Raw genomic sequence first — 18,838 nt, 5'->3', positions numbered from 1 at the left:
TAGCTATCGTCATCATCTAGTCGCTAGATTCGTACAAATCCCTTACAAAAAACTTTTGTGCAGTTCAGACGTTTTGAAAAATAAATTGAAGTTGAGAACGCTTGAATCGCGAAATTTAATGCCCTTTTTCCATACAGTCGAACCTCCCGTAAGAGACCACCCAAAATGCCAAGATTTAGTGGTCGCTTACAGAAGGTGGTTGCTTACGAGAGTCGAACCACAGGGAGTCTCTTCCAGGAACATGTCTGACACATCTACTTATTCGAAGAGAATTTATTGCATACAACTTCCTAGTTACAATACGAGCAGTGCTAGATTGTCACTAAAAGTTCTTTGTAACCTCTGAGTAGTGTAGTTCATTTAGCGAACATGAAAATCAGATCATGTGTCAAGTGGTCGCTTATTTGAGGTTAAAAACAATCTAAAATTATAACGCCGTCACATCAAAAAGTGGTTGCGGCCACTTAAAAAAGTTGTTCGTTTACGAGAGGTTCCAACTATAGGAATTTGATTGGGAAAAATATTGTGTTTTGGATAGGTGGTCGCTTACGAGAAGTGGTTGCACGTGGAGGTTCGACTGTATTTGCCTATTAGAATAGCGAAAATAAAACCCAGCAAAATGAAGTACCAGTAAGGTACCTACCTTAAATACCTATAAAGCGTATGGTTATATTTTCACCCTTTTTGAGTTTGTAAGGGTTACGGTGGTGGGGTTAAAGACCCCCTCCCCCTTATTATAGACTGGGCTTTTCTTCATGTTCTGTGGCCCAGGGAAAGGGGGAGGAGGAGCCATAACCCCAACATAATTAAATCTGTGATAGGGACACTTGGAGGATAAGTTTGATGTTTGGGTTCAGTTACCATAGCCAGGGAAAAAAATATGGCAACAAAACTAGCCGTTTGTTTTGTTATTGAACTACTTCAATTTTTAGCCTCGTGTCAATTGGATAACTTTTTTTAGAAACACACCCACAACTAGCCATAGTTGAATATGTACGGGGTGGCAGCAACACATCTAAGGGAGCAGTCCTATGTTTGAATATCCTGTTCAAGCATAAATTCTTTTAAGGTCTTTCTTTTGCAGTCCAAGAGAAACAAAGTATAGTTTTATAGATAGTGGGATTGCTGTTGCACTTCAAGTATGCTGTTAATTAATAATTGAAAAAAATGGTTTTATCCTTCTTTAACAATAAATTATGAGTTACAATAGCACAATTTTTTATTGATAATTATTATTAACAGTATAGTTTAAGAGCAACACCAACCCCACTAACTCAAGCAATTTCTTTTGTTTCCCCTGGAAGTCTGAGTTAGCAGGGCTCTGCTTTACCATACACCGACAACCATGAAATATTGCAGCCAAATTCTGAGATTTACAGCTACTCATAGTATACAACCTTCCAGTCTTGTCACATAGCTCAAGGCTTTAAAACCAGTACAATGGCGAATAGGCTATTTTTAGAATGGCAACTTCACAGAGAAAAAAGTTGATGGAGCCAATCAAAAAGTATCACAGCTAGCATCAAAAGACGGTACTCTGGTATATTTAGTGACAGGGGAGTGGGGAGGTACACTGTCTCTTTTAGGTGAGGGGTATTGAGAAAAAAAAACATACATTCAATGACATCAGACAATTCTTGATGTACTGTTGTCATTATTTTTTCTTTTAACTGTATTGTTTCCGCTACTACTAGTAATTAAATAGTTTTGCTTTCTTCAGCAAACAGTGTTGAAAATATCCCTGTACCACTGTTGTTTTATTGTTTAACTCTGTTTTCTTTAATAGAATCTATTATTGGCATAAAAATGAGTCAATCTAAGAAGCAAAACATATAAGCCTAGACAAAAAAGCTTACAGTGCGTGCTTCTGATTGCCCAGGAAAGAGGGTTTGCTGGTACAGTGATGCCCTTTATAATGCTATGGATATTGTTTGTAATTTTAGAGACTCTGGATAAAATTTTTAAGTATAACCATTCAGATTAAATGAGCTGATTGAGCAGTAGTTTCATGTAAAACTCTTCATTCTACAGTTATGACATCTTGACGCTGCACAAGATGCTTCTTGTTTGTTTCTCAATTTTTTCTTAAAGGTGAAAGTTTCAAATTTGTGCTTGTACTTTGAGAGAATAAGGTGTGTCAGTGTTTAGGCAGCTTGAGAAGGTTATCTGTGAGGGATACACCCTGAGATGGCGTTGAACTATGATCCTGTGGTGTGGCAGGAGTTGACTGCTGAGGGCGTGTTGGTGTATTGACAGATATGTGATAAACTGGTGACGGTGTGTAACTTGCACGTAAAGATTTATCAGTTCCTGTTCTGATTCCTAATCTTTGTGATGCTAATCTCTGAGCAGCAGGTGACATTTGACCAAGACGTTCAACTGTGTTCATATGTTTGGGACTCCTTCAATGAAGAAATACACAATTGAGTATTACAATAATAGAGTTCATGACCTAGTGAAAAAATCTTTACAGCCTGAGCAGTGAAGAACTTCAGAATTTGCATCAACCACAATTTTATTTGTACCCTTGCTTATGTGAAGTTCATTGCAAAAATATTGGAAATAAAATTAGAGTACTGGCTGCCTGGAATAACCATAGGGGCTAGCGGAGTCAGGCAGCCAGTTCACATCAGTATTACATGAAAATCAACCCAATACGTAGATGAAACGTTACTCAGTTAGGATGTCTAAATACATGAAAAGTTGACCAAATACAAATAGACTGTTAAATTATCAGATAAATTAACAGACCTCTCCAAGAAAAGATACTTGTGTCCTTGTTCTCAATCTCACCAAATGAACAGCTATTCAAGAGCATAGCTAATCAAAATTTCTTTGATCATCATCAACAACGTTAATGGGTGCAATTTTAACTTCAAGTTAATCAAATCACTTGCAGGAAACTTCCATCAGTGAAAACAGGGCCTCATTGTATTACATTGTATGAATGGAATGACAAATAGAAAAGAAAGGAAAACCAACAAAAACCACCGAACGAATTCAGTCAAAACAATGTGAAAACAACTTGCATGCAGCACACATTCACCCAAACATTATTACCTGCCGATTAAAGCAGTAGCCTGTGCTAATGCTTGCCGTCTTTTCTCCCTGTGTTGCCTGCTAACCTTCTCTGCTAGTGCCAGTCCCAGCTGATCTCGTTTCTTGGGTTCTGGCATCTTAAAGGTTGGACCAGGGGTGCCTGTAATGGGGGTGTCGCCTCCGTCCAAGCGAAAAGGAGTGCCTTCTATGCTGCCCCATGTCATCAGGGGTGATGCATCTACACCTGAAGTCACCAAAACACACCAAAATGTTATTTGCTGTATTCTGTCAGTCTTTCAAGTCTATCAGTGTTGATAAATGTGATGGTATATTGAATAAATGAAAGAAACATTTTCCAGTCAGCGACACAGGCATGCTCAGAATCTTGCCTACAATCTTAAACCCCTCCTCCACCCAAAATTAAAAATGATGAATTCATGTGCAAAGCAAAATGCACCATTTTTTTCCATCATTGAAATGGGGGGGAGGGGTGGTCTTAATTTTTCATTTGATTTGTCCAAGATTGTCTGCTGGGTTTAAGGTTACTTCCATGTTTCGCGAGTGCCTTCAGGGAAATCTAGCGTACGCGCGCTGCTTTCGATAAAACCACGGAAAACTATATATCACTGTAAAGCTGATAAATTGAAGTTTGCAAAAATATCAATGTTTTTTTATTTTGTTGGATACATAAGCGCTCAGAGGCCTGCAAACTCAATACTAGTGACGTGTACTTAACTGAATTACCCACTCTCACGTAAAGACGCACAACCAAACAGACTGCACAATATCAATCAGGAGATAATAGGCTAACAAAGTGTGTCAGGCTTTTTCTTTATTCCTATTGGTTTGTGAGAAAACCCATCCTAAAGATGGACAATAGAAAATTTTTGTAGTCCCGTCGGATGTTAACACGTCACAGGAAAAATATTTTGAATTTCGTAAAAGCCTGACACACTTTGATGCACTAATATCTGATGACCATTTTGGCCAAATTTCGTTGAAATCTGGCAAATCTACATACCCTATTAATTCATTTGAAGATGGGGAATTCGCGCAATCATTTTCCGAGTTTTCGCACCTCATCAAAATACTTGTCAATGCGCTCACGCCGCCGGCCAATCAAACACAAAGAATGCTTCCCTGGGGAGTTCTGTAAGCATTTAGTGTTACTGTAATATTGTAAAGCGATTTCATGGGAAAAGTAAAGTCTGGCGCGAGAGAGCCACCGGCGAAACCAAAACAAAGAAGAAAACGGCAGATAGACACAGCCAACATGAAACCGGCAGCCCCAGCGGAGTTGACACGAGGCATACACTTCTCACCGCTTTCAGTACACGAGGCTTCGCGCTGAGGTTCGCTGCTTAATTTCAGCCAGTCAACAACGGCGAAAGTGGCTGAATTGTCGCCAGCATCTTCGATTTTGGACTCCGAACTGATGTTCGACTCTCCACTATCCGATTTATCGTCCTCGAATTTCTCTACTGCCGAGGCAGTTATAGAAAATCTGACTGGTTGTACCAAGAACCCTTGTTGCTCTCCGCCAGCTGAAGTTTTTTAGCTTCGTCAAATGATTTTTCAACCTTCTTTGGGCCCGGTTTTTTCTTAACTGTCACCCGAGGCGACTTTTCTAGTTTTGCTTTTTTCATGACAACCTTTTACGCAATGCTTGAATCCAAAATGGAACGCTGTTTCGCAGTAAAATTTTACATACAATGCTGTGACATGCGATGAACACGATGTAGACAAAAATATGCAAATTTGCCGGTAATTCGAGATCGCGGGTAAATTTTGCCGCGTAATATCTCAACACAGTCCCGCATAAATTGGATTATGACACCTTCACTCGCTCACCGCTTTTCCTACAAAACTTTGTTTTTCAGATAGCTCACGTTCTTATTAAGATTTCTAACGGCTGTTTTCACGAAACTTTGCATCCCTTTCTTGTTTCAAAAATTATCTAAAAAAAATTATTTGAGAAAAATTCGACCTTCCTTCCCTATAAGTAACCTTAAATGTGACAAACCAAACGGAGCGACTAATTAAACCCCACCTTCCCCCAAAATCAATGATGAATTCACGTGGAAAGCAAAATGAACCATTTTTTTCGATCATTGAAATGGGGGGGAGGGGTGGTCTTAATTTTTCATTTGATTTGTCCAAGATTGTCTGCTGGGTTTAAATGTGACAAACCAAACGGAGCGACTAATTAAACCCCACCTTCCCCCAAAATTAATGATGAATTCACATGCAAAGCAAAATGCACCATTTTTTTTCCATCATTGAAATGGGGGGAGGGGTGGTCTTAATTTTTCATTTGATTTGTCCAAGATTGTCTGCTGGGTTTAAATGTGACAAACCAAACGGAGCGACTAATTAATCAACTGGGATAAATGTGTTTTCATCTACTCTGAGTTTCTTTGTGTTAATGTTGGGTTAAGTTAAGTTTTAAACTGCGATTGCAGCTTTCATCTTGTGGAAAATTATCTATAAAGCTACTGATAACATCAGTGGTATTTCAGACAACCTTGGACAGAATAAAATAAGAAATTAAACCCCCCAAATCAATGATGAATTCACATGCAAAGCAAAACGTACCATACTTCCATAATTGAAATGTGGAAGGGGGGGAGGGGTCTTAATTTGTCATTTGATCTGTCCAAGATTGTAGCTCCCATGAGTCTCAGCTATCTGTCATGTTCTATTTTCAAGTCTATTAAGTTGATCTACTCCCTAGTCTACTGTGTTTTTGTATTATCAAATCTATTGCGCTGCTGTTCTGTTGTCAAGTCTGTCGTTGCTGTTATTCAGTATACAGTGGTGTAATGGAAAAGAATCAGTACAATGTATGTAATAGAGTACCTGGAGCAGGTGAAGGTGTAGCCACAAAACCATACCCCTTAACCTTGGGTGTTTCATTGTTCCCTTGTACTAGACCATCAACTCCTACTTTGCCATGTTGTGCAGCTAAACGAGTTGCAGCGGCGGCAGCCAGCTTGTCATCACAAGCCTCGTCAGGAAATGGGTCCTTGTTGAACCTGCTGTTTGCATGCATTATTTCCTGTCTTTTTGTATACTTGCCTTCTATTTTCTCCTGTACAGATGCGTCAACCCCATCAGGGTAGTACATAAGCACATTTTTGTTAGTATAATTCCATGTCTCTATCATTGATGGTCTGTCCTCATATTTAAACTGATCACCATCTTCAGGAGCTGGTAATGCCAGAATTTTATCTTTTCTTTCTTTCTGTTCTTGTTCTCTTTCATAAAGCCACTGATACTTTTCCCTGTGTTTCTGCGTGGAAGTTTCCATGATTTGTTCAAATGAAGCATTGTCTTCACTAGTATTTTTTGCTAAAAACTTGTCTAGTGTGAAGTCAGATTCATCTCTCTTGCTACTTGACTTGTTTGCATCTGAGCTGCTTGCTTCAGCAGCTTCATTTTTGGTGTCTGAGGAAGTGTAGGATGGTGCTGGGGTGCCATGAATTGTATTTGGAGTTTCAAATGTTGCAGGGGTTGCTGCAGGGAGCAAAACATAAGAATAGTACATATAAAACTGTTCAATTGAGGCCTTAAACTGCTGTTTAAAAGTAAAAACTAAAATCCAAGCTTTCGCCGATCAACGGCATCATCAGGGATGAGAAAATATTCCGCGCGTGTTATATGTACATGTATATGCAAAGAGAGTGTAGGGTGAAGGGTGAAATGTGTAAAAAAATGTGACATATGTGTGAAAGCTATAGGAATAAACTGTGAGTGTTATACAAGGTTCTAATGATAGATTGTAGTCCTGAAGTTTCACTGGCAATTTTGCTACACCTTCCATGGATGGGATACTACACTGTAGTTTTAATTGCATGTTTACCCCAATCCATCATTAGAACCTTGTATAACACTCACAGTTTATTCCTACAGCTTCCACACATATGTCACATTTTTTTTACACATTTCACCCTTCACCCTACACTCTCTTTGCATATATATATAACGTGCGCAGAATATTTCCTCATCCCTGATGATGCCGTTGATCGGCGAAAGCTTGGATTTTAGTGTTTACTTTTAAACAGCAGTTTAAGGCCTCAATTGAACAGTTTTATATATTTTCAACCATGCTGCTGAAGGACAACATGAACAGATCATATGAATAGTGTGAACACAATTCCCCAGATTGCTAAACAATGAGCTTTTAAAATCAACTGACTTACACATATCAGACTGGCTGACTTACCTGAAGTTTCACTGGCAAGATCAAGTCACTAGACATTTTGCTACACCTTCCATGGATGGGAAAATACACTGTAGTTTATTGCATGTTTACCCCAACATTTGGATTACTTACATGTACTTACTAGCCGTAGTGACTGGTGGTGCATAGGTAACCTGGATACCTGGGTTATTGTTCTAGCGAAGCTAAAACATTGCCCATCTTTGCATGTGAAATTTCTAGCCTCCCTCCCTGAGCAGTGTCACAGTCATCAAAGCTTGCCATGGTGTGAAAAGGAAGTAGCAGTCAATAAATGCTCCAAAATTAACATTTGAAAAGCATCAACATTAATTTTTTCCCTTAATTAAGTTTATCAGCCAGCCGTGCATCCTTTCAGCACCAAGTCTTTTAAGTACTGTATTTACCTACCCAGTCTGCCTGTTGGAGTTTCAGATACTTGATACCTGGTTGATATTTCCCTTAACTTCTCCACATCATTGTGTTCAACAGCATCCAGGTACTCATGCTGTGCTCTTAATTTCGGAAGTTCTGGGAAGAAGTCTCTTTGTATAATTTTATTCAAGGACTACAAAGTGAATAAAAAGTGACAAGTTTTAAAGTCAAAAGTCTTGAAATTTTGGACTTTTAAAAAGGTATAAAATTTAACTTAAAACGATTTTTTCAATCTAGCAGTCAGTGCTAGATAACAGGACAAATGCACTATAGGGCAATCTCAATCAATAAATGAGGTTTAAAACCCAAAAAAGGTTCAGTACCAAAACTAAAGATACAGATGTCAGATTTTGCATCTTGAATGTTTTCTTTTGGAAAGGTGACCAGCTGACATTTTGGATATGTATGTGGATGTATATATTTATTTATTTTTGATTTTAATTCTTGTAGATTAGTTTGTAGATTATCAATTTGTAATTTCCAGGTATTACGTTAATTGTAATGCGCTCTTGATTATTTTTATCGAAAAAGCTCAATATAAGTAACAATAATAATAATAATACTAATTACTATTACTATTATTAAAACAAATTCAAAGTCTTGTTTTTGCATCAACACCCTGTCCAAGCAAACTTATTTATTTCCAGCACTCAGTGGTACAAACTGAGTATGAAGTCATACTAATTAAAATAAACACCTCTTTTTATTGTCCTCACAATCAACAACATTACTGAAAAATCCTCAGACAACATATCCTCGAGAAAAAGAATACTCAAAGAAACAAAAACTACAACCAGAGTCCTAAAGATGACAACAAATCTCACATCAAACGAGATCGCCGAACACTTTCAGATTTCGACAGCATGCAAGTGCTCATTGCAATGACGGCCACGGGTTTATCAGTGTTTTTTCTACTGTCAAGTGTTACCCTCTATAAATAAACCTTTAGTTTACTTACTAAACTTACTTTACTTACTCTAAAACTCATAAAACAAAGAATTATTATAAGCAAGAGACATTAGAGAGGCAGAAATATAATACCGACAACAACGGAAAACGACTAAACTATTAACTCCCTGAGTCAGACCGGCCATCGTACACTGTTGTTAATCAATGTACATGGTTTGTTTGTTGCTTACAACCTGGGTTATAAGCTGAAGACTAGCTTAACTTACCTGTACGTAGGTTTCTTCATCCAGTACTTTGACTGCATGTTTCTTGTCCGTTTCTCCTCTCGACTGCTGAAAGGTGGCGACAGATTGTTGGCTATCTCGTTTGACCAGTGCCATTAAATAGGAAAGCCAAAGTTTGTCTTCTGCTGTTATTTATCAAATTATTCACAAAGCAAAATAACGTCGCATTGCGTTCTCTCGTCCGCCATGTTGGAATGACGTCATGGCTTTGTGACCACTCCATCCACTCGAGCGTCACGCTCAACCTCGTCGCCAGGGCCGTCCGCGGGGGTAGCCACAACGAACTGCCCTAGATTGGCAAAATTTTATTAATATTTCTGATTGGTCACAATTTTTTTTCGCTGGAAATTTCAATTGATTGACATTTTAGATGACAAGTACACGTGAGAAATGTTACGGCCACAGACGGCCACATAAAGAAATGGCAACAAACAAGACGCCGGAGACACCAAAAAAAAAAAAATAATAAAAAAAAAATACGTAAATGGAAAAAAAATTGAAACAGTCTGCCGGTTGTGTGGAAAGACTGACAGTTGATCTACTAATATATTTAACAAGGCAGGAAAAGAGAAAAACTTGCCAGTTGTCGTTGAAAAGCTAACAGGGATTGTGGTAAGCGCAAAGGATGCGCTAACAAAAACTGCGTGCCGCGATTACCAAAAACAACTCCTCCAGTATGTGAATTTCAAAAATAGATATTTACAAGTTCAGGCAACTCTTCGCAATGTGAGAGTGAAGCGATGCAAGGAGCTAGCTCCTCAGCCAACAAAAAAACGCATCCTTTCTGATAATCCCCCTTCAAAATCTTCAAGGAGCAAAACGGCGTTTTCCGGCGATCAGCATGAGAAACAGGTGGCGAAGTTCATAAAGAAGTCCCCGGGCGAGATGACAAAATCGGATGCAGACGAGTCCTCAGCTCAGCTCCTACAGAAAGATGACATAGCAAATGCTGGACTCACTTCGTATGACAAAACCGAGGTGCGTTTTATTGCTTTTTACTCCTGCCAGTCCTGTGTTTTTGCACATGTCATTATTGATAATCTACACGCAACACGCACAAAAAACATGATACTTGATAAAACTGGAATGGAGAGTAGAGGCAATCCTCTGAAAGAATCCAGAGGTGAGAGATAATTTCATAGCGACTGGGACGCCAAAAGTGTTCGTATCGAGTCATGGTGGCTCACGAGTGAAGTTGTCTCTCTGACCGTTCTGTGGGTGGATTCTCGGACCTACCTAGGCAATTTGGGGGAGATTTGACTTGCAAAGAAAACGATGTGTGCGATATTTTGCCAGTAGGACCGGGTGGCTCGACACTTATAAAAAAACTACTGAATTAAGATGGCGGGACCTCCATTTCGTCGTTGTATCGAAATTACCCAGAATGCAACTCGGACGGCAAAGGGGAAATTACGGGCTTTGAAAAGTGGCTCGAATCAAATGGGTGATGTTCGAACAGCTGTACGCGTGAGAGGCAAAATTGGAGATAAATGCTTAGTCATGAGATTAAGGTTTGCTGTCATGAAGGAATTTTGGTTTTAAAATGAGATTTTGAATTAAAAAATTGGAAGCAAAGATGCGTGTTTTTCAGCTTTGTCGATGCCGCAGAAAACGGGCATTTTTGGTTTTGCTTGAAAATAAATGTTGATATGGAACGGCAAACGGAAGATAAACTCAGTTTATTTGCTCTTAAAGCGTAAAACACTTACTAATTAACACTATTAGTAGACCATAATAATCAGATTTCTGGATTTGAGAACGTGGCCAATCTTGAAAGTGGTAGCCTGTAAAACGGCGACATTAGTCGCCTTTAGCAGTGAAAGGGTTAAAGCAAAATTTTATCAATGGTAGGTACTTTAAGGACTGTAATTTTTTTTACATTTTCTTTGTTTTAACGTAAAAATTAGAGCCAAAAATTCAAATAACCCGCACCGAGAAAAAAATTGGCGTACGGATATTACCATGACTACAGTTTGACTATGGTCTAGGGGCCGACTTTTCCCTCCCTCACTGTCTTGTCGTGAGACAAGGTATCGGACTGAGCAGCGAGGACCATTTCCGGCTGGCATAAGCGATCCGCGGGCCGAAATCTCGTGGTGCATCGTCATAGTACAACGCTCAGGCAAAGTGTCCAGAGGTACCGCTGTCAGCTATTATTTTTTTGTCTCACTCTCTTTTTTAGCCATTTTGTCTTAAAAATGCCATATAGAAGACAGTAACTACATTTTAGTAACAGGATGATCACATTGACTTTAAGGTTGGCAAGTCGCTCGAAGACATCGTAGGGAAAGAAGCGTTTCATCATGTCCTTTGTCATGCCTTTATCAAATTGTCAGGGGGTATTGTGTACTCTTCATAGCCTTTAAACCAATTTTGCACATTAAACACGTTCCCTTGAAATATAACATCGATAAATCGATTTACGCACCAGGGGGATTGCAACCCTCTTGTGCAAGATCACGGGCCTGTTTCACAGGAAAATCCTCAGCGAATCTGGAGAGACTTTCGGGAAAATGTCAGGGAAACATGAACTAATTACGGTACAGCAGGATTTGAAAACTCGGGAAATTCGAAATCGTTTCCGTGATTGTCACTGACAAATTGGGAGGATATTCTAAATTTCCGGAAGAGGGTTATTTTATTGGACAAAAATGCATGGAGACTCCCATGTGTATTTTACGGCCTTTTCGAGTGGAACAAAAGCGCTGGTCATGTTCTGGGAGGGGAGAGGAACGGGCAGTTAAATTTCTTTTCTCCCTATTTTTTCCCTATTTTTCTCCCTCCTCCCTAAATTTTTCGGCCGTTTCTCCCTCCTCCCTGATTTTTCGCCTTTCTCCCTGATAAATCTTAAAAAGAAGGAAAACATACGAAACACGTTTGGCATGTCGTTATATCTCGTTCTTCCCATACTACCTTTCGGGTTTGTCACGTAAGTTTGACGCTTTGATGTTTACATCATTTATTTTAACTACCGTGTAAAGATGGTAAAATAATGATTACAGGCCATGAATTGGATATATGTTTATCCTTTCGGAAGAGACGTCGACCAAGCAGATTATTGAACAAACACTGAGTTTAATAACAAGTAAGTTTTCTGTTTTACGTTGTCAAATTACAAAGGGGAAAAAAAGGAGAGATATATCTGTCTGGATTTAAAAGAACATACCCTCAGAAATCTATGATTTTTGTTAACTTTTCTTAACATATAACTTGTTTTTTTTTTTTTTTTTTTCATTTCCCATTGAATTTAAGGATGTACGATACAAGGGTCACCAGCAGTCATTTTTAAGACAAAAGCTATTTTTCTCCTTACCCCCTCCCCCCGAAACTACCCGATGTAGACTCATTTAATTGTTTTGCCCAGCTAGCCCCATTCTCTCTCAAACGTTTATACACGGCACAACGAACTCGCTTTGAATTCGGCGCGCTCTTAGCTGAGAAGAAATTTATTAGCCCTAGCGTTTTGTTTGGCTTCCTGAAGCAAAGTTTTCCTGAGGACATCATTAAGTCTAGTGAGGGAAGAAGTCTTACGAGTGCAGTTCCTGCCTCGTTTAATATGCTTGCTACCAGTAGTCCTGTTTTGAGCTAAACGGGTAAATATTAGTTACTCGGGCTTGGACTAAGGCTGGCATATTTTGGGCTTTGCCTTAGGAGGTGACAGTCTTTGACTTTAAAAAGTAGCTCTTGGGGATGATTTCTAGTCGGGCAAGATGAAATTATCGGGAATTTTTAACCTGGCCTAAGACTTACTTCATTTTCTTGTTGAAAACCGCCATATGTGTTCCCCGTTCCAATTTTTTTGTCAACATCCGGGACTTAAAGTTATATGACTAAACACGAACAAGAAATGGCAAGGATTTTCTCTTCAAAAAGCGTGAGTTTGAAAAGCTATTCGATTATTTTTCGCCTTTATAACTGTAGCGTTGTTAGGCTAGTGATCGATTAGTCCAGAGGTGCGATTTTGGGTCGGATTTCCGGTCTCAATGTCATAAATAATTTCCAGGTGTTTGCTCGGCGTGATTCGGATTGTGTCATGGCTCTAGAGTGAAGGCGAAAAATCAATTTAAAACGCTGTCTTGCTCCGATTAAGCCGATTCTGTTGTAGAAAGCTAGACTTGAGCGCTAAAAGACCGGGTTTTGGGTGAGATTAAAGATGCGCTGGCGCCGTTAATAATTTCCAAATGTCGCACTTGTTTTGTCAACACATAGGCCATGTTTCATGTCAGTTCAAATGTCAGTGCTAGTGTCATGTCCAATTTCAAAGACAAACCTTGCTAGTGTCATGTCCAATTTCAAAGACAAACCTTCTATACCAGGTCTGTATAGTATTCTTTGACCTTGCTTTCTTGTGATGAGCCCTAATTAAAGTCATGTTCTGGACTAGCATATTCCATCAGCCTAGAAAGTCTCAAAATGTAGTTAATTTCTGAGGGTATGTTCTTACAAATCCAGACAATATACGTTACAATATTTTACAGATACAGCTAACTACAGGAATTGCAAAAGATACAAGAAAATCACTAAATCTACTTACAATTCTGGTTGCCTTCTCTTCTGACTTTATGAAGCGAGGCACGTACCTATTTATCCTTTTACAAAAATATGCCTGATATGTAAAACACGTATCTTTTAACACGTACTTATTAGTCCTTTGACAAAATCCCAACTTTTACGTCAAAAATATGTGCATTATGCAAAACAGGCCAAACACGGCTCCTACTGGTCTTGGTAGGAAGGAAAAAACAACCCCCTTTACGACCCTGATAAATCCCTTTTCGACTAGACGTATTTCCCGTTTAACCTCCTGGCTAAGATTCTTATAAATAGACCAAGCGAATGGAACTTTAGTTTGTTTAAAATCGCGCTTCCACTTATCTCTTGTCGCCATCAGTTTGCGAATATCGTCGGTGATAGAGGGATTCGGTCGTCCTCTCAAACGAATTGCTTTAACAGGCGCGTGTTCCTCCAATATTTTATTAAACAACAGGTTGAAAGCGTGTAGCTTGTCATCACGGTCGTCGAAGGTTTCTAACAACGAGGTTGGCTGAATGACTATCTGGTTTAAATTGTAGGTTTTACAGAAGTTGATTGGTGCTTGAGATTCAATGAGATTATTATCACCCCCATCAGCCCCGTTAGATGGACCAAGACGATTTTTAAGGCTTTCCTGTTGGGTTATTATAACCTCCTTTCCTTTCCACAAGTTCTTTTTATTAATTGGCTTTGCATACTACAGAAAATAGCGTTTACAATACTACACACTAGTTACAGTACTTACAATAATTTAAATCTGATTTGCCGCGCAATATTAACAATACTTTTTTTCTACTAACAATGCTTACTATATTTACAATACTAACTGTACTTACCATTCTTGATAATACTCACAACACCCACACTACTTACAATCTGTTACAATACTAACAATATTTACAATACAATACAATCTTACTACAAGTCTTACTATACAAATTAATTACTTACAATACTGATTACAAAAATCAGTAACGAATCCCACTGGGTATCCTGGCTACTCAAATACCCAGATTCTATTTTGATTTGATAAAAAGATTACTTTGTCTCCGAGGAGCAGTATTTAAGAGAAACCCATTTCTTTTTTAAAGAGGTAATAGTATTGTTGTTAAAAGCTATCTGTTTTTCAATGTCCATGGAGTTCATAAACAGTTGTATGTATCCTTCTAAAATAGGGAAAGTGCGTCTTAGTCTGCATGTGTATATATGGTCTCTAGCGACGAGAAATAAATGGTGAAGGAGTAGGTTACATATGTTGTCAATGAGACCAAAGCAAAGACCAGGAGAGAAAGAGGCTTCTTTCGTACTATACTTGCAGTTCCATGACAGGTGGACAATGGTTTCCGTAGTGTCATCACAAAAAGAACAAGAGTCTACCTTTTTTACGCCAATTTTGTGGAGAACGTCATTGGTAGCTATTCGTCTGTGGAGAAACTTAGTTTTGTTTCAGTTGTGCACAGAAAATGAAGGCGATAAGTATTTTCCCAATTAATCTCCAGATGTCTAATAACGTCATCTTTCGAGAGCCATTTTCCTTGGCTTTTGGCACACTAAAGTTCGTGAAAAGTGCCTCGATTTAGCCGATGAGTTGACTGTCGAGAAAGCTGTGGAAATTGGTCGCAAACATGAAAACAATCGAAACAGCCTAAAGAAGCTCGAAAAAGACGAACACCCGACAGTGATGACCATTGCAAACAAAGAAAGAAGCCAAACTCGGAGTCGTCGTAAGCGTTCAAATATAGACACAAACAAGCAAGACACCGGAAGGAAAAGAAAGACCAGACAAAAAGACAAGTGTAGGAAGTGTGGCTACGACAAGACCTACAGGAACTGCCCAGCAATGGGACAACAGAGGAGTTTCTTCAAAAAGATAAATCATTGTTCCAAGCTCTGTAGATCAGAACAAGTGCATCACCTGCAAGAAGAGGATGATTCACAAGTTAGTTCAGACGATTCAGGAAACAGTGGAGATGAGTAACCCCTATTTGTATAATTGGTTGAATCAAACAGTGCAGCTAAGGATTAACAATTTTACGAAACTGGTGAGGTAGAGGACTCTCAAGTTCGGTTCCAGCTCGATAACGGTGCGAAAACCAATGTTATTTCCTTCAAGACCTACAGCAGCCTCAAGCGTAGACCCATACCATCCCTGAGAAAGACAAGAACTGTGCTGATTTCTTTTTCCAAGCACAAACTAAAGCCTCGAGGAGAAGTTGTGTTGACCACTCAATACAAAAATAAATTGGAAAACGTCAAATTCATTGTTGTGGATACTGAGGTGGAATCTGTGCTTAGTGGAAACTCCTGCACTAAGCTTGTCTGCTGAAGAGAGTTTATCAGCTGACAGGTCAAGAGCTGCCATCCAAACGAGTGGAGCTGGAGGACTATCGAGAATTGTTTAATGGATTAGGATGTTTGCCTGGTACTTATCACATAGAGCTAGCAGAAGGAGTTGTACCTCTGGTCCATGCCCCAAGAAAGGTACCAGTTCCACAGAGAGCGAATGTGGTCGAGGAACAAAAAAGGATGGAAAAGCTAGGAGTAATCGTGCGCCAGGAAGAACGGACCGAATGGGTAAACTCACTTGCTGTAGCACAGATGCCTACTGGTGCAGTGAGACTGTGCATTGATCCGGGGAATCTAAATCTTGCCATAAAGGGACCCCATAATCCCATAAAGACTATTGATGAAGTGGCCAGTCGTCTTCAAGGTGCCAAGACTTTCAGCATTCTAATGCCGCAAGAGGCTTGTGGCTGCTATAGTCAGATGAAGAGTCTTCACGTCTCTGTACATTTAACACTCCCATCGGCCGGTACAGATTTACAAGGCTCCCCTTTGGAATTAAATACGCCCCTGAAATCTTCCAAAGGACCATGGATCGAATGGTTGAAGATTTGGATGGCGTAGTGGTCATTATGGATGATGTAATAGTTCCTTGATTCCCTAAGTTCCCTATGTACGACATTTGTTAACTTCAGCGGGTTTAAAGATTGGTCCCCGAAAGGCTAAGACAGTTCAAAGATGCCCGAGCCGCAAAGCAAAGAAGATAAGGAACGCGTTCTTCGATTTGTACAATTTCTGAGTCGGTACCTTCCCAGCTTGTCCACCGTGGATGCTCCGCTGAGAGAGTTGGAGAAAGCAGACGTGTTGTTTCAAAGGGACCACCCGGAAAAAGAGAGTTTTAAAAAGATCATGAAGCTTGTATCGTAAGCACCAGAACTAAAAACTATTATCAGATGACGTCACGAAACCAGTGGAAATTCAGTGCGATGCAGGTGGAAAAGGCCTCGGAGCAGTGCTATTACAAGACGAAAAACCTGTTTTTTATGCCTCTCGAGGACTTACAGGCACTGAGTCAAGGTATGCACCCATTGAAGCTGAAATGCTTGCAGTTGTCTTCGCTTGCCGCAATTTTCAGTTAATTTATTATTAAATTATTGTCTATAATTTAAATTGCTCCAGTATTCTATTGTCTCGATCAGGAATGGGTAAAAAAGATTGAGCAATGGAGCATCTTGCTGTCTTAAATTGCTTAAGAAAACTAATAAAACGATTTCCATTTTCCTTTGTCATAGTCGTTAATCATTTCTCTTCTCTTGATTTTGTCACTTTTACCGCCCTAAAGGAAGTTGTATAGTAGTGAGTTTACTTCGTTCATAACTTCTCGTGGTGATGCAAGAGAAGAGAAAACATAAAGTATTTGTGATACAGCAAGGGACTTGAGGACTGCATTTTACTCAGTAGGGTTTGTTTCCTAGCTGACCAGCTGCCTAAATTTTTTTTTTGGTATTTTTTAATTTCCTCGGCAAAAGTTTCGTCAATGTCATTAACTCTTAGAGTCCAAGACCAAACGCCCAGGGCATAGACTTTCCTCTTCTCCCAAGAGGACGGATAAAACCTGCTGGAGCCTTTATATAAACCTATTCAGAGAGCTTCAGTTTTTTCGTAATTAACTTACAAACCAGATATGTTTGCAAAATGGTCAAATAAATTGATGGTCTTGGAGAACGAGAGTTTAGAGCCAACTAAGATCATTGTAGTGTCAGCTGCGTATTGTGGGAGTTTGCAATCAGTGGTAGCTATTTTAATACCACGAATTTCTTTATCTTTTCTCACTGTATTGCCTAAGACTTCAGCGCATAAAATAAAAGATAAGGAAATAGTGGGCAACCCTGTTTCACGACAGGATTTAAATTAAAAAATTTAGGTGAACACCTGTTGTTTTGAATGCATCTGCTTATATCCACAAGTCTTATAGTGGTACCACAGCGTTCGATGCTCCAAAGCCTTGTTCTTTTATTTCCTCAGCTTGCGCATTACTCTTTCCTAAAAGTATTTCAACGAACGCTACCCGAAACTGTCTTATTCTAATGCAGTAAATAATTGGGTTAATAAGCGAGTTTAGAATTGCCATACTGCTGGTAATGAAGAAAACAATGTAACGCATATTAACCGAGTCGATGACATATTCTTCTAATAGTACCAAAACCGCATATAAAGGTAAATAAGTCAACAACAGGAAAACAACAGTTGTTGTTACCTTAAAAGCTTTCTTCTCCTTTAAAAATTTTTGTCTGGCTTCAATTGAGACTTGTTGTGAGGCGATTTCTTTCTCATGACGTCGAGCCTCCAAGTAAAGGGTGACTTGACAAACGATTGTAATGACTATACATAAGGAACCGGTCATCATGGAAATAAAACTGATAATGAATTTTTTTGTAATCGTAGGGGTCACTGTTATGATCAAGGTTGTGATCCACGCGATAGAAGACGAGTAGAATATACGAGATTTAGTGACCATGGTTGTGTACGTCAACGAGTGTTTTATGGCCATGTACCGCTCCAGGTTCACCAATACCAAGTGTAAGAGTGATGCCCCTGCTAAAACCGATAGAGTGCTGCTACATATATGTATTACAGTACAGTGTACGCTGGAGAGCTCTTCTTGCAGGACTGCTGTTATTTCTGCGATAAAAAGAGGTTGTTCAATCAGTCCCATTATCCCATCAGTGGTCGCCAAACAAGCAAGGGCAATGTTGGACTTAGTTTTTAGTCGTGGTTTGATTTTCACAGAAACCATAACAAGTACGTTTAAAACAACCGTGAAGGGACAAGTGATTATGTTTATAATCAGTATGAATACTAAAACCACGTAAGCTTCTTTTGTGGAATCAGGGTCAATTCTTCCTCCCAGTCGAGTAAAAAACTGGCATTCAAAAACATTTTCCTGGCTCGGAGAAAGCGCGCTTGAATTCATTTCTTGGTCTTTTTTTCTTGGTTTCTTTTTTGCTTGTTCTATGTCTGATCTGATTCACGCTCTGTTTGCTTTAAATAATTCCTTGCTATTCAGTCAACAATTCCTGGGGGTAAATACATTTTCTCTACGAACTGATTACGGCCCTGTGAAAAAAGGAAAAAG

The 18,838-nt window shown here is 39.2% G+C and overlaps 1 protein-coding gene across 1 annotated transcript; it reads right to left on the bottom strand.

Moving 5' to 3' along the window:
- Positions 1-1,521: 1,521 nt before the first annotated feature.
- LOC146454733 (splicing factor ESS-2 homolog) lies at positions 1,522-9,082 on the bottom strand. The gene is made up of 5 exons (XM_085095166.1): positions 8,869-9,082; positions 7,670-7,826; positions 5,899-6,555; positions 3,061-3,283; positions 1,522-2,402 (listed from the first exon to the last, which is right to left on the bottom strand). The coding sequence occupies exons 1-5, from the start codon at positions 8,980-8,982 to the stop codon at positions 2,138-2,140; spliced, it is 1,416 nt and encodes a 471-aa protein (XP_084951292.1). The 5' UTR covers positions 8,983-9,082; the 3' UTR covers positions 1,522-2,137.
- Between the last annotated feature and the right edge of the window lie 9,756 nt (positions 9,083-18,838).

Source organism: Pavona decussata, unplaced genomic scaffold (assembly GCF_977016875.1).
Source record: "Pavona decussata unplaced genomic scaffold, jaPavDecu1.1 SCAFFOLD_300, whole genome shotgun sequence".
In the NCBI taxonomy this organism is placed as follows: Eukaryota; Metazoa; Cnidaria; class Anthozoa; order Scleractinia; family Agariciidae; genus Pavona; species Pavona decussata.
Note: the sequence above shows the minus strand (reverse complement) of the source record. Positions and strands in the feature narration are given on the sequence as shown.